This window comes from Penicillium brevicompactum (assembly GCF_028827555.1).
Source record: "Penicillium brevicompactum strain IBT 35665 chromosome Unknown utg000009l_segment0_segment0, whole genome shotgun sequence".
Lineage (NCBI taxonomy): Eukaryota > Fungi > Ascomycota > Eurotiomycetes > Eurotiales > Aspergillaceae > Penicillium > Penicillium brevicompactum.
The window spans coordinates 520,678-534,810 of NW_026623212.1; the positions used below are offsets into that span (position 1 = coordinate 520,678).

The window sequence follows — 14,133 nt, forward strand, 5'->3', positions numbered from 1 at the left end:
GTCACGAAGGCGGAGAGAGGCCAGAAGCTGTGTGCGTGTCTCCCCGCTCCCCCAGCCACCGTCTTATCTCCTTCCACATTTTCTCCTTCTCATTCCTCTCCCATTTTTGTCCTGGTGATATTGCTTCTAGCCTATTCAACACTATGGCTCCTCCTCCTCCCGCGACCTTGCCTCTGGGCGAGAGACTCAAGGCTTTGGCGCAGACCTTGCAGTAAGTCCCCCAAATATCCGCATTGCTTCGTGTCCACTAACATCTTCACAGGTTTGCTTGGTTTGTTGGGTAAGTCAATTTGAAGCCAGATGATGACGAGGGCGGAGTTGAGGCTGACTGACAAACCCTTAGACATGTGACACTTTTGCTCTCCGTCCTCCGCTACGGCTTGTCCTGCATTTTCTTTAACTACTACTCTTCCTCGGCACAATTCGCGTATCGTTTGACCTTTGTTTCCGCTGCGGTGACCTATGGAATCGTTGTGTACAAGGGCCACTTCGCCCGGGGTGTCCAGGGCAGCCCTCTGGCTATCGTTGTGAAGCTCGTTTCCGATGAGAATGTGCAATACCTTGGTGAGTGACAATTGTATAATTTATGTCGGCACAAGCTTATGCGGTATTCCTCTTATCAGGAATGGCTCTGGTCTGGCTGTACTCCCGCCAGCTTATCCTGGCTCTTCTGCCATTCAGCGTCTACTCGGTCTTCCACGTCGCAACCTACAGCCGCATGTACCTGATCCCCACTCTGCAGCCGACTGCGCCCACCGCGACTCCGACCTCTCCCACCTCTCCCTCTTCCAAGCCTGCCGCTAAGCAGTCTCCCCTCGCCGAGACCATCGGTCGCTTCATCAAGCAGTACTACGATGCCAGCATGGGTGTTGTCGCTACTCTGGAGATCGCACTGCTGGTCCGTCTCATCCTTTCCGCCATTACTTTCTCCAAGGGTAGCTGGGTTCTCCTGATTGTCTACCTGTCCTTCTTCCGTGCCCGCTACGCCCAGAGCTCCTTCGTGCAGCAGGCTGTTCGCCAGCTCACTGCCCGTGCCGATGCTTCTCTGTCCCACCAGAGCACACCTCCCCAGGTTCGCCAGGGTTGGGAGACCTTCAAGGGTATTGTGCGTCAGGGTTACGAGGCCACTGATATCGGTCGCTACGTCGGTGGATCTACTGCTGCCAAGAAGCCGCAGTAAATGTCGCGCGGGCTATGCGCCAAACACCCCTCCCATTTGAAGCTTCTGGCGTTAGGAAGGAGCTCGGCGCTCGGTTATAAGCATCGCTGAATGAAGGTGGTTGGTGCTGGAATACGAATTTGAAGGGTTTATTGCCCGATTGGAATAATTGCGAGTGACCATGGAGCTCGGAGATTGTCGGGTATGAGACGTCAAGGTCTCTTGCCGTAGAAAAGAGGCGGACGTGGAGGCTTCCCGCCATGATGATGCTATACGCAACGACTTGTGTTTATTATTTCTAGAGTGGCGCGATGCATAGTAGCTGTATTTGCTTTTTCATATGCCAACATAGCTTTTGGGTTCATGCCTTTAGTCTTAAGCAGCCCTTATCAAACGATGGCTTTATAGCTCGATTGTCATGTAAGATGATATCGTGCACGCATTCACATGAGATGAGGTCAGGTCCCAGACAAGGGAATCCAATTGAAGACCCCAATAGGTTTGATACTGGCACTATCCACCAAGTGTTTTGTGAACGTATTCCCAAGATGAATATATGAATATCCTCAAAAACAACCTTGGAAGTTACGAGGGGAACTATGACACAATGTCAATGCCTGAGGCGGATCGGGCTTGGCGAAAAAGAGGCCGATCAGAATTTTGGTCGGAACAAACATCTCATACTAATCAATCGCTCCTTGAGTTCTTGTCACTCTTTCTCATTGTTCTGATTTTCAAGGGGTGCTTTTACTCTTCTCAATCTCCCAGCACCCCCCAGATCCCCTGTCTGGCCCAGACCAGTATCGCTTGGGGTTGCAGTTCGGCGAATTGCCATGAGCCTGACCTCGCGGGTGTTCGGCCTGTTCACGACAGCGAACTCAGACTCAACTGCAGCGCCTGCGGGGGATTCGCCCACCTCAAAATGGCCACAACTAAGTCACACACCAACGGGAGATGAATCAAATCCCATGCGAGATGTTGATCTCGCGCTGGAGGAGGAAGAGCCTCGGCCGCCATATTTACATGTACGATGTTCTCCGGCGATATCGCTGAACATTTCTTTACGCCTTGCGCAAGACTGACTCGAGATTTTCTCATTTATTTAGGCCATGTTTGCCGGTGGCATTGGAGGAACATGCGGTGACATGTTGATGCACTCATTAGACACCGTCAAGACTCGACAACAAGGCGACCCGACCTTTCCGCCGAAATACACATCGATGGGCCAGTCCTACGCAACGATCTATCGACAAGAAGGCCTCTGTCGCGGTCTATATGGGGGAGTCACCCCGGCTCTCCTTGGATCATTCCCCGGAACAGTCATCTTCTTTGGATGCTACGAATATACCAAGCGTCTGATGATCGATTCGGGCATCAACCCCAGCATAGCCTATCTCTCTGGTGGATTCTTGGCCGACTTGGCTGCGTCCATTGTCTATGTCCCGTCCGAGGTCCTGAAAACACGATTACAACTGCAGGGCCGACACAATAACCCACACTTCAACTCCGGATACAACTATCTTAACATGAGAGATGGATTCCGCCAGATTGTGCGCATGGAAGGATTCTCAGCGCTGTTCCACGGCTACAAGGCCACGATCTTCCGCGACCTCCCGTTCTCCGCACTTCAATTCGCATTCTATGAAAAGGAGCAGTCTATGGCAAAGCATTGGGTTGGGAAACGAGATATTGGACTGGGGTTGGAAATTCTCACAGCCGCCACCGCCGGCGGTATGGCGGGTGTGATCACTTGTCCGATGGACGTGGTCAAGACCCGCATCCAGACCCAGCAGAACCCTCCCGAAACACCCTCGGCCTCGGGCGCGAAACACAACGTCGAACATGTACCCAAAGAAAGCCCTCGGCCCCACGCACCATCCCCCCATTCCCATCCTTCCCGGGCTCACTCGCGGCCCATCTCCACCTCGGGAGCATCCACGTCCATCCCACCCCCCCGGCACCCCGAGACTCGACACATCCTCAGTCTTCACGGGCCTGAAGATGATCTACCGCACGGAAGGTCTTGCGGGGTGGTTCCGTGGTGTGGGCCCCCGCGGTGTCTGGACCAGCATTCAAAGCGGGACCATGCTGGTGATGTACCAGTACCTGCTCAAGCAATTTGAAGCGCACGAGATTCTGGCAGAGCGCCCTTAAGTTTCATTCATGCATTTCCCGGGTTTCTTTGTTTCTTTTGGCGTTGGATTCTTTGTCCCCGGATTTGGGAGGTTACGACCCCAAGTGCTTGCACCGTTTGTATAATCGTGTACCGATAGACGTTTTTAGACTGGCTACGGCCAACTTGTACCATAGGATCTCTTCATTCACACATATCAAAGAAAGAAAGTCAACTTAATTGCATACAGAGTTGACCCAAAATAGCCGTCGAGTGCCAACAAAGCGGGAATGACACAAAGGAAGCGCGCTAGACCGTTTGTTTTGGCGATCGGCGGATGTAAACAATTACCGGCCAAATGCACTTTCTCCCCTCCTTGCATCTTCCCCATCTTAAACATTACCCTTTTCTTATACTATTTGTGCGCATTGGTCCAATTCTGATTCATCATGTCTGGCATACCCTATCTGAGAGCGTTGAGGAAGTCTGGCTTGGTCGACATCGCAGACGAGGTCGACTTCTCCGAGTAAGTGTTTCAAACCCGAGTCGCAAATGGATTCACACTCATGTGTTTTAACCCGACAGCGCCGAATCTTACAACAAGAATGATCTGGTCGTAGCGCTCGATAAGCATCTACGCGACAACCAAACCATCTTCTCTGGCCTCGACAGCCTCTCGGCCTATTATTCCCGTCTCGACACTCCGCGCAAAGGAGTATCGCCCGCGAAGCGCAGCACGAGGACCCCAGGCCGTCCCCCAGCGAAGAAAGAGCCAGAGCCCAAGGAAGAGTCTAGGTAAGATCACCGCCTCCACTTCACGCGGCGCCCACCCGTGTCGATCGCGCAAGCACTGACCAGTCACCCCCCAGTGAGCCGGAGTATGCGCAGAAGCCGATTGAGAGCCCAACTGTCGTATCTCCAACTTTGGCGCGCTCGCGATCGAATGCGCGCCAGCCGCAACAGACTCCTAAGCAGTCACGGCGTGTTTCTTCTATCTCCGTGGTTGAAGATACCGAGCCAACCTTGCCGGCATCGCCAGCTGTCGTGACCGAGGTCATCGATCATCAGACTACCAAGATATACGAAGGCGTGCAACGGGTATGGACATCATCTGGCTTTGTCGACCAAGTTCACTCCGTGCGCGAGAACCTCAGCAGCCTCAAGGCCATTGAGACCATCATTCTACTAGTCGAAGGCATCACTTTGATTAGAGCGCGAGTCCCCATCCGCTACCTGACTACCTTCCCAGCTATTAGATACACGAACACCCCTCCTCTTCGTGTGAGAGTTCCCGATTTGTTCCAAATTCTGGATAGTGAATTCTGGGTGCCTCTTTCCATTTGGGTTGTCACCTGTTTCCTCCTGCCCCTGCTTGCCTCTTACTTCATTAACTTGAGCTGGAAGGCTCAAGGCACTGGGCGTCGCACCCGCTCTTCACCTTCTCTTGCTCAGTTTGACCCGCTGATCTTTAACATTGCCAAGGCTCTGTTGGTGCACATCGTGCTAGGCCAGGAAATCAGCTTTGGCCTTACCGATTCCTACAACATCAAGAAGGTGAAGACCGGTGTGCATGGCGGTGAATTCGGTCTTTTGACCGGAGCGGCCATCGGTGCAGTTGGCGCCATCTACGAGGCTATCCTGACTCGTGCTTGAGGTACCGGTTCACAATTGCAGGGCTGTACAGATTCTCCGGTGGGGGGTTGCGACTTGTTCTGGGCTGTGGTTCAGCTAGTCTTGGTTCTTCGGCTATTTTGTCTGTGTTTTATGGGCCCAGGATTAATCACTGGGGTATGGATTATGCGATACGCGACTATTTGGATTTCTGGCTTCCTTCTGGCTTTCTTTTGCTGTCTTTTTTTAACTTTCTCGGTCTCTCGTTTCAGCCAGAAAAGGCGCCATTGGGGTTTCTGGTCTGGCTTATTTGTCAAATCTTTTTTTTTTTCAGGGTGCTTGTCTTGCTTCTGGGGCCCTAATGACCAGACTATCTTTAAGTAACTATATCACCGTTATACTAGTTAGTCATTAGGCATTAGTGTATAAAGTCCGCTACAGTTTTTCTCAAGATCTAAGTGATCTGCTCTTCTATTCACACTGTAATAGCAACTTCGGCACGGGCATGTTGGCCGAATATGGATATCTAAGCAATCCCTAAAATCAAAGTCTTCGTCAAGCATTTCTCATGATCGTCTCTTCAGCCTCTCGGCCAACTCCAAAGTAAACAAGACAGGTGTCGATGTCTCAACCTCTACCTTGTCCGCCCGAATATGGTTGCTGGTGGACAACTGTCCTCCAATCTCGCTATGCCAATTCTCGACATCCCATTCAAAACCACGTGTCGTGAGTATGGCAGGGGCCGTGATGGGAATGATCCCTATGTTCTCCTCAAAGAGATATTCTTCCTCTGGGTCATCCACTTTGCTTTTCTTCGACGGTGACTCGTCCGGCTTGGGTGTCGGCAGCCTCGCGAGATCTGCTCGATTGGTGGCCGGTGTATAAATTGTATTCTTCCCTTCATGGATGATAAAGGTGATGCTCTCCTCGGATAGGAGGTAGAGCTTCCCACCCGCAGATGGTCTATTGTCGAGACTTGCGGAGCTATTTGCGTCACGGCGGATTGCACGCTGCGTTTCGGTCATCATATAGAGGTGGTGCACTTGGGAGAACGCTTGGTCCACACGACCGCCGAGGCCACCCATGATAACAGTGTCCAGGAGTGCTTGCTCCGACTGAGCCACTGAGGTTGATTCGCTTTCAGGTGCCTTTTCGCTGTCTAGCTTTGCTAGGTTGTCCCCCTCTCGGGGTGAAGCAATGATCTCCGCGGCATGCGCGTTGATGAACTTTAAACACTTGGTGAAATCTGTCGAGTACTGATCTGGGTCTCTGATGACCCTTACCCCAAGTTTCTCATAATGCTCTCTAACCGCGGGGCGGATAGAGTCTAAGTCACCCATAACGACATCCGGTAGCTAGGAGATAGCTGGTTAGCCTGAAGTTCATGATTTGGTCTACTGCCACCTCGAGGTTGAGAATGATCCATACATATATGCATGTCTAAGCTCATCAGAAGTAGCAGAAAACAACTTTGTTAGATATCCCTTACGTGTTTAGATTCTGTGCCAACGGCCTTCGTCATATCATAGAGCCGGTTGGCACCTCCATCGGCACAGATAATAAAAGACGCTGCGATGGTCATTAGAATGATCCTAGTTGCTCAAGCATCTCCAAACTGACCATGTTTCCTTAAGACATCAAATGCTTTCTCATTGATAGGTTGATGAAGAATCAGCAGGGCATAAGGAGAAGAGCTCCCAGAAGCACCAAAAAATCGACTTGGATCCCACTCCATCTGGAAATATCAGAAATCAGTCCAGGCAGTTGGGATCGAAAGTGCAGAGAGATGAGCTGCTGATACCAAATCTGGAGCAACGTGACTGGCGGGAGAGCCTCAGGCCGAAATCCACCTTCCGACTTCTCCATCCCGCGTCACGATTTCCCCAATCCTTCGCTTTGAGGAACTCTCGGTCAATTCGATCCTCGACTTCACAATGTTTCGCCCTGCTGCCCGAGCGCTCGCTCGTGCGCCCACTGTCGCATCCCGCACACCTGCAACCACACGATTGATAAGCACCGGTCCCTCGAAGCCGAGAAGCTGGAAGAACACTATCCTCCGATTGGGCTTGGCCGGTGGTGCCATCTACTACTACAACACAAGCAGTGTTTTCTCCGAGGAGCCGAAGTGTATGTCTCGTCGCTACTCTGATCCCTCGCCGCCGCGGATGCAGCCCGCGACAGGCTTATGCTGCGCTGGCAATGGATCTTCCGGATCGCGAACTATCGCTAATTCTCTCTTTTTGGTCTAGTCTCACTTCTTTCTTCGATCCGCAAACAAAATGATGAAGAAACCAACACCCAGACTCTCGACTCTATCAATCCTAAGATTCGACAAGAACGGGCCGCCGCGAAGGCCCAGGAGCTCCAGGACGAGGCTGGCCAAGAGGCCGCATTCAACCCGGAGACCGGCGAGATCAACTGGGACTGCCCGTGTCTAGGAGGTATGGCCCACGGGCCTTGCGGAGAGGACTTCAAGGCTGCCTTTAGCTGCTTCGTGTACTCCGAGGAGGAGCCCAAGGGCATTGACTGCATTGAGAAGTTCAAGTATGTTGAGCAAATGATGAATTTGTAATCAAAATTGCAGACTAACAATGTTCGCAGGGCCATGCAAGATTGCTTCCGCCGGTACCCCGAGGTCTACGGCGCCGAGCTTGAAGATGACGACGAGCCCCAAACCGACGCACCTGCATCCGCTCCCGCCACAGAAGCCCCCACCGCTGCCGAGATCGATGCCGCCTCGCACCCCGATGAAAAGCGCACCCGTGCCAAGGACGTCAACGCCCAGAAGAAGGCCGAGATTGCTGAGGTCGGCGAGAACCCTGACGGCGACTCCCTGATCCCCAAGGCCGCGCACGACACCGAGGAGAAGAACCAGACTAGCAAAGCTTAGATTTGAACCCTCGCCCCCTGCATGTCACTTGATGCCAACCTTGGAGACAAGTTACCACCTGTCTGTTCTGTAATGCACACCAGGGACTAGGGTTGGAGTTGTGTATTATATAGATCTTTCTGCTATCTCTCCATCTCCTGCGCCCATGATGCACTCACTCGTCTTTACCTTTCAGCATTTCATTCCCCCCGATCTACGCTCCTATGTGCTCTCTTCATACTCATTTCCCTCAATGTGTAACTTAGCGTATTGCTATGCTTTGTGCTCTGGTATCTTGGGTGAGCTCTGTGAAAAAAAAGTGGATATAGATTAGACTTGTTGCGCCATAGTTAATTGGAACCCCAGTGTTCCACACGAGAATGAAGATCGAGCTTATAGTGGATTCATCTTCAGTCTTTGTTTTACAAGGTTAGGTTTAAACGAACAACTTGAACCAGCTCGATTAATCTCTGGGGTTCGTCTCCCGACCAGCGTTTTGGCGAAGCCCCCATTATATTCCTAATACCAAATATATGAAATACATAACAGACCAGGCCCTTTTCACGCAGAAGGCCTGGGTTGGACCGGTCCTCCCTGCTCAGTCTCGAGTGCATACTCGGTCGTAACTCGTATAGCCATCCGATCCCGCCCAGGAGATGCTGGGACATCAGCAATATTTCTTTCAAGAATATGCTCCTCACTCCCTGCCTCCGAAGCACGACTCCCTTTATTGGTGTGCAGCACACTATCCATCTCAAAGCCACCACTTTTGCGAGAGCGCGAGGTAACAAACGTCTTCGTCTTGCCAGACGCCTTGGATCCAAATCCATTGTATTCGCTGTTGTAATAAGGGCTCTTGGAGTTCTTGCGGTTCGTCGATCCCAGCCAGCTGGTGTTGCGGAAGAGTGGTTTGATCCCAGGCAAAGAGACAACGATTGCCGCAACGAAGCATTCGCGATCTGCCCAACCCAGTGCAGTTCCCAGGTTCGTTATCGAGGAAAGCGAGTAATAGGCGCGCAGGATTGTGCAGATCATGATGAATATTCCCGATGAGAACATTATAACTAGGATCAGTTTGCGCTGGAGAGGGACTTGGAGTTTGGCGAGAATTGGGATGGGAATTAGGATTATGCAAACATCGGACCTGGGTACCAAAGTCAGCTTTGTCCATGGGAGATTGGAATGTGGCTGTCGCGTTGACTTACATTACGTTGAAGACCGCAATGACAATATACAGAGGTCCTCGAAGGGTACAATTGTCTAGAGCATGTCAGTGAAATCTGCAAGTGGAGAATGAATGAATGAGACTCACCTCCTGGGTAGGGCTTGATCTGCCAGTTTCGAGTCACAGGCGTGCAGAGACCAACATGTGTCAAGAGACATACGAGCCAGGTAAGGACACAGAATCCGGATGCTGCTGTGACGAGGTGACGGTGCCATGTTCCTTGTCTGTAATGTGTTAGACATCCATGTGTATAGAAGACTTCTGGAGAGTAGACCTACGTGAGCTTCCAGTAAAGGCAGAGAAGTACACCTTTGAGACACCAGATATAGCAAATGTACCATATCCAGTTCATGAATGCCAATTTGGAACCAAGGATCATGGCAGGAATCTTGTTGTCAGGGACGAGCATGGCCGTTTGGGTATTCAATCCAATGTTGTTTCCGAAAACCCCTAGGGTGGAGGTTAGTGAAAACCGTATCACCACAACATTTAAAGACATACCTAGCAAGTAAATGTTCACAGTTTGCATAGTCCAGAATACCTGTGGAGTTTCAATTAGAAAGGCTCACGTTATAGCTGAACATAAAGGAAACATACCATGCCGGCAGCAGCAAAGGCATCATCGAGCCGAAGTCCACGAAGGCCTCCCATGTCCAGCCGGGCATATAGCCGGACGGCCAAGAACAGCATGCCAATGCCATATTCTGTGAATGTCTCAATTGTCAAGCTATCGACCGCCATGACGAATAATCAATGCAGCGGCTTTGAGATTTCCATCAAAGTGAACATGAAAAAATCAAGGACGAACTCAAAATTTAATCAATGCGAAGGAGAAAAGGTCTCCTAGATTAGTATAAATCAGCCACCCGCGGACGTACAGTGGGACTTTTGGGCTAGATCTATCACCTTAAGGTGTTCTAGTTGATAGGAGAACACATACACTACTACCTCAGTTCCTGCTCGGTCGATCAGTATACACATTCGTTCTGAAGGATCGAATCCTTCAAAATCGAGTCCACTAGCTCCGAGAATCTGGCACTCGGGACGGGATACACTTGCTGAACACGAACAATGCTCATTTGCTGCGCTCTCGATCGTCAGTCACAGATTTCAATCTCGCACAGTGATGTACGAAGTACATATGCCCCCAATAGTGACTAAGTGTTTTACATTTCTAGAATCCCGTATGTGGTGTCGGGGCACATACCCAAAGAAGACTGAGCTAGGAATCATTCCATGGATTGGACAGATATTCTACTGTAACTACATGTACTCCGTACTCCGTAGAGCAGGGTTGCTTCTTCGGGCCACAACCCACCTAGGCCAATGAGGATAAATTTGCTAAATGTCCGAGGAAAGCAACGACGATGAGTTGATGGCACATTGCGCCGATCCACAGAGGAATGACATGTGGAGTCCAACAGCCAATCCAACATTCAATTCGTCCAATTTAAGATTACTATGGAAAACGCCTTCGGGGCCACACAAAGAAAAGTAAAGTGCCACAGCGGGATTTCCGAGGGAAGTGGACTCGGGGGTCCACATCGTAGGATCCGAGGTGCCCAGACACGAATGTACTTCTGCACTTCGCTAGTTATTCGTGGAATTTGCTCCACCCGCGGCTCGTGCGAGGTTGTCTGAAGTTTCCGGACAAAACTAAGCATTGGGCAAGTAAGTACGTAGTACTCCGTACACAGCCCATCTTGTACATCGCTCAATGCAAGAAACGGGGCCCCCTAGCGTGATTATAGGACGACCTCACCCCAACCACCCAGTGCTTACAGTTTCAGGACCGTGGAACCTGTCAAGCACCGGGGCATGATCAGTACAATCATGAGCCCTGAAAATAAGACCACGGGAGACCGGGAATACCTAGCTGTGGGGTATCTCTCAACACGGAAAAGTTCGATTCAATAGACGTTCTTAGTGAGGGGCAGTATTCCAATAGCTCTTGATAAGTATTGATATCATTACTCGTACTTCGTATATGATATAAGATTTCATACAAGCATTCTGAGCCGATATTGACGATAGTTTTTGAGCCCTCAGACTCTCGTAATCGCCCAAGATGAGCGTCAAAGTTGCTTTAATCACAGGCGGAGGTGTGATACATCATAAATTCCCAATCTGCAATTGACCAACTAACATCAAAATCTAGTCAGTGGACTAGGCCTGTCTGTAGCCAAAGCTCTGTCCACCTCTGAGAACTGGACTATACACATCCTCGACATCAACGAAGAGGGCGGAGCCCAGGTAGCCAAAGAGTTGCCCCGAACAACCTTCCACCGAACAAATGTGACCAAATATAGCGAGCTTGCAGCGGCATTCCAGAGCACATTCGAACAATCCAGCCGCCTGGATTTCGTCTTTGCCAATGCCGGTGTCATTGAGCGAAACAACTTCTACGCCACCCCAGACGCAGAAGATGGCAGGGATGTCTGCCCACCACCAGAGCCCGACCTGCTCTCGATCGACGCCGATTTGAAAGGTGTGGTCTTGACGACCTACCTGTCTCAGCACTATTTCCGGCATTCGCCTCACAAGGGTCAGGGTTGTAACCTGGTGATGACCGCTAGTTGCGGCGGACTATACCCGTCTTTCTATTGCCCGTTATACTCGGCCGCTAAATGTGAGTCGAGCCATCCCCGCGTCCCTCCACGTATGCATAACGCATAAAGCCAGCACAAGTACCAACCATGTGATACTCATTTGTGATGTATCGACCGTTGGCTGTATACTCCATATCACATCAGAGATCCCTGCATGTCTGTTGATAGGAGAGAGCTGACTTAATCACAGTCGGTGTCGTGGGCTTCATGCGCTCCGTCTCACAACATTTCCGCGCAAATGGAGTCCGTGTCAACGCCATCTGCCCTAGTATCATACGCACGAATCTGGTCGACTCAGTTGGCTGGGACAGTTTCCCACAGAATCGGTTCGTCGAGGTGGAGAACGTAGCCCGCGTGGTCCTCGCGCTGATAGAAGGCGAACCGGCGGGCCAGGGTTTGAAGGACGCGACTGGGAGGCACCTGCCCCTGGCGGAGCTATACGGAGTCGCAGTGGAGATCTCGGACAGCGGGTTGTATTTCCGGGATCAGCATGATTTCTGCGATGAGGGTATGCGTGAGGTCATGGCGGCGACGGTGCTGGAAAATCAGGTCGGTGCTATTCTCAACGGCGATTAGTGGCAGTTTCTGCAGGAGTGACTTTAGTTGCTTTGTCTGAGCCCCTGAGTCTAGACGTTAAGCAAAATGCAAGACACTTCGAATGAGAGCTTGGAGTTGCACGGGACAAAGGCCGGGTTGGCCCCCACGAGAGACGCATTAGAGTGTAGGAGGATCCTTAGGCTGAGCCCCACATGTCAACTTGGCGTTTAACCGAATTGTCCCCGAAACATGCCCATCTTGAATCACCCATTTCGTGGATTTCATTGGATTTCGGGGTATTAACAGGGTGAAGTGAGTCTGGATCGCTTACATCCGACTCCGTACTTTGTGTACTTTCGAGAAGCCAACCGTGGATGCGCTGCGAAACACGCTGGAAATTGCGGGCCGAGACGCCACTGGTGGATCATCCACACGGGCCATTTGGGCCACTTCCGGCTCCGAGCATGACACATCTGACAGTTGATACATCACATTCTATGCCGTTATGGTCCCACGCGGTGACTACTGTTGGCCAGCATGGAGCTAGGATCACTAGGATCACTAGGATGGCTAGGATGGCTAGGATATCATTTTTGAGTCTTGAAGGATTGCAATTGGTAATGTCCAGCGCTGATCCTCGTACTTTGTCCTAACGCTAACTAAAGGGCTCCAAACTCACTCCTTAAGGAATCGCATCCGGGAGTTTGGAATCTTCGCCGTGCATCATGCGGAAGAGTGGCTCCCAAACTGTAATGGCGCGGGTCGTGATATGCCCATTTCCAGGGTTGGGCAAGTGATAGAAGATTAACTTGTTAGCTGAACATTCTAATAGCTCACCCGCCATGCCCGTCGAGTCTTCTAAAAAGGTCTCATAGCCATCGAGGATCGTCTGCACTGGGGTCAAGCTATGTCAAATGTGATGTCAGCCAGCTGCAGGGGTTTCAAGCACAAATCGACTATGGGATACACGTATGAGTGCAAGTACGTACCATTCAGGGGTGACGGCAGCGATCATCTCAGGCGGTACAATGGGTGTGTTCACAATTCCCGGCATAACACAGTTGATGAAGATGTTCTCCTTCTGTTTCAGAAGAGGCGCCACACCACGGATGAAGTGGTTGACAGCAGCTTTGGTGCCGCAGTATACCGGGTAGGACTGATGGGGGAAGACAGCGCCAATGCTTCCTGTGACAACAATGCGTCCCCCTGGCTGGGGGTTATGACGCATGAAATGCACTGCCAGCTGAGTGCCATACACAACACCCTTGTAGTTGATGTCCACGACAGACAGGTCTGGGCAGGGAGGGACCTCGTCCACGCTGCTATTCTTTGAATCATAGATGTAAACGGAAGAGATATCGACGATCCCGGCATTTGCGCACAGTGCATCGATGCGGCCCCAGAGGCCGTGTACTTTGCGAAACACTTCGGCATACTCTTCGTAAACCGAGACGTCTGCTGCAAAGAAGTGGGCTCTGTCTCGTGGGAGGTCTTCGAGTAGGACCTCACCGGCTTCACGGCGTCGACCTACACATGCAACCCTCCAACCTTTGAAACAGAGGTCTTTGACAAGGTCGACTCCCATGCCCGACTGTAAGCAGCCGCTTGTTAGTATGGGTACTTGAAATCGGGATTTGGATATTGGGACGAATTGCACTGACAGTGGCGCCGGCCACAATGGCAACCTTGCTCTCATTACAGGAGACCATAGTGATAGCGAATTAGTGGTATTGTTTGGATATTTGTAGACAGTGGATACTCGGACAATTTACACGGCGGGGATGGGTAGCAAGTTATAAGCCACAACGATTTTGAATTACAAACCCAGACCAAGACCGTTGAATCAGCAACTCACGACTCAACCATCTGGCTATGACACTCACAACCCGAGTCAGAAAGAGTTTTGTGCAGGAAGTCCTAGACCCGGCCAGTCATTGCCGACTTAGGAAAGCCGCTAATGGGACCTTCTCCATCAGGATTCAACGCGGGTGGAAACCGTCCACATTGGCC

The 14,133-nt window shown here is 51.1% G+C and overlaps 8 protein-coding genes across 8 annotated transcripts; 5 read left to right on the top strand and 3 right to left on the bottom strand.

Annotated features, from left to right (window-relative positions):
- Positions 1–143: 143 nt before the first annotated feature.
- N7506_011641 (uncharacterized protein) lies at positions 144–1,180 on the top strand (the record flags this gene model as incomplete). Its single annotated transcript, XM_056960932.1, has 4 exons — positions 144–211; positions 263–280; positions 344–564; positions 624–1,180. The coding sequence occupies 4 exons, from the start codon at positions 144–146 to the stop codon at positions 1,178–1,180; spliced, it is 864 nt and encodes a 287-aa protein (XP_056805466.1).
- Positions 1,181–1,992: 812 nt separating this feature from the next.
- Positions 1,993–3,313, top strand: N7506_011642 (putative mitochondrial carrier protein; the record flags this gene model as incomplete). The annotated part of the gene is made up of 3 exons (XM_056960933.1): positions 1,993–2,184; positions 2,266–3,003; positions 3,092–3,313. The coding sequence occupies 3 exons, from the start codon at positions 1,993–1,995 to the stop codon at positions 3,311–3,313; spliced, it is 1,152 nt and encodes a 383-aa protein (XP_056805467.1).
- A 408-nt stretch (positions 3,314–3,721) lies between these two features.
- N7506_011643 (uncharacterized protein) lies at positions 3,722–4,925 on the top strand (the record flags this gene model as incomplete). Its single annotated transcript, XM_056960934.1, has 3 exons — positions 3,722–3,798; positions 3,858–4,067; positions 4,142–4,925. 3 exons carry the CDS (start codon positions 3,722–3,724, stop codon positions 4,923–4,925), a joined length of 1,071 nt encoding a protein of 356 aa, XP_056805468.1.
- Positions 4,926–5,449: 524 nt separating this feature from the next.
- On the bottom strand, positions 5,450–6,618 carry N7506_011644 (thiamine diphosphokinase; the record flags this gene model as incomplete). Its single annotated transcript, XM_056960935.1, has 3 exons — positions 5,450–6,238; positions 6,373–6,452; positions 6,504–6,618. The coding sequence occupies 3 exons, from the start codon at positions 6,616–6,618 to the stop codon at positions 5,450–5,452; spliced, it is 984 nt and encodes a 327-aa protein (XP_056805469.1).
- Positions 6,619–6,817: 199 nt separating this feature from the next.
- Positions 6,818–7,773, top strand: N7506_011645 (coiled-coil-helix-coiled-coil-helix domain-containing protein; the record flags this gene model as incomplete). The annotated part of the gene is made up of 3 exons (XM_056960936.1): positions 6,818–7,010; positions 7,133–7,427; positions 7,485–7,773. 3 exons carry the CDS (start codon positions 6,818–6,820, stop codon positions 7,771–7,773), a joined length of 777 nt encoding a protein of 258 aa, XP_056805470.1.
- Positions 7,774–8,313: 540 nt separating this feature from the next.
- On the bottom strand, positions 8,314–9,718 carry N7506_011646 (uncharacterized protein; the record flags this gene model as incomplete). The annotated part of the gene is made up of 5 exons (XM_056960937.1): positions 8,314–8,896; positions 8,958–9,012; positions 9,065–9,251; positions 9,285–9,518; positions 9,575–9,718. The coding sequence occupies 5 exons, from the start codon at positions 9,716–9,718 to the stop codon at positions 8,314–8,316; spliced, it is 1,203 nt and encodes a 400-aa protein (XP_056805471.1).
- Positions 9,719–11,045: 1,327 nt separating this feature from the next.
- N7506_011647 (uncharacterized protein) lies at positions 11,046–12,162 on the top strand (the record flags this gene model as incomplete). Its single annotated transcript, XM_056960938.1, has 3 exons — positions 11,046–11,079; positions 11,136–11,606; positions 11,777–12,162. The coding sequence occupies 3 exons, from the start codon at positions 11,046–11,048 to the stop codon at positions 12,160–12,162; spliced, it is 891 nt and encodes a 296-aa protein (XP_056805472.1).
- A 643-nt stretch (positions 12,163–12,805) lies between these two features.
- On the bottom strand, positions 12,806–13,832 carry N7506_011648 (SDR family oxidoreductase; the record flags this gene model as incomplete). Its single annotated transcript, XM_056960939.1, has 3 exons — positions 12,806–13,028; positions 13,113–13,714; positions 13,785–13,832. 3 exons carry the CDS (start codon positions 13,830–13,832, stop codon positions 12,806–12,808), a joined length of 873 nt encoding a protein of 290 aa, XP_056805473.1.
- Positions 13,833–14,133: the final 301 nt, after the last annotated feature.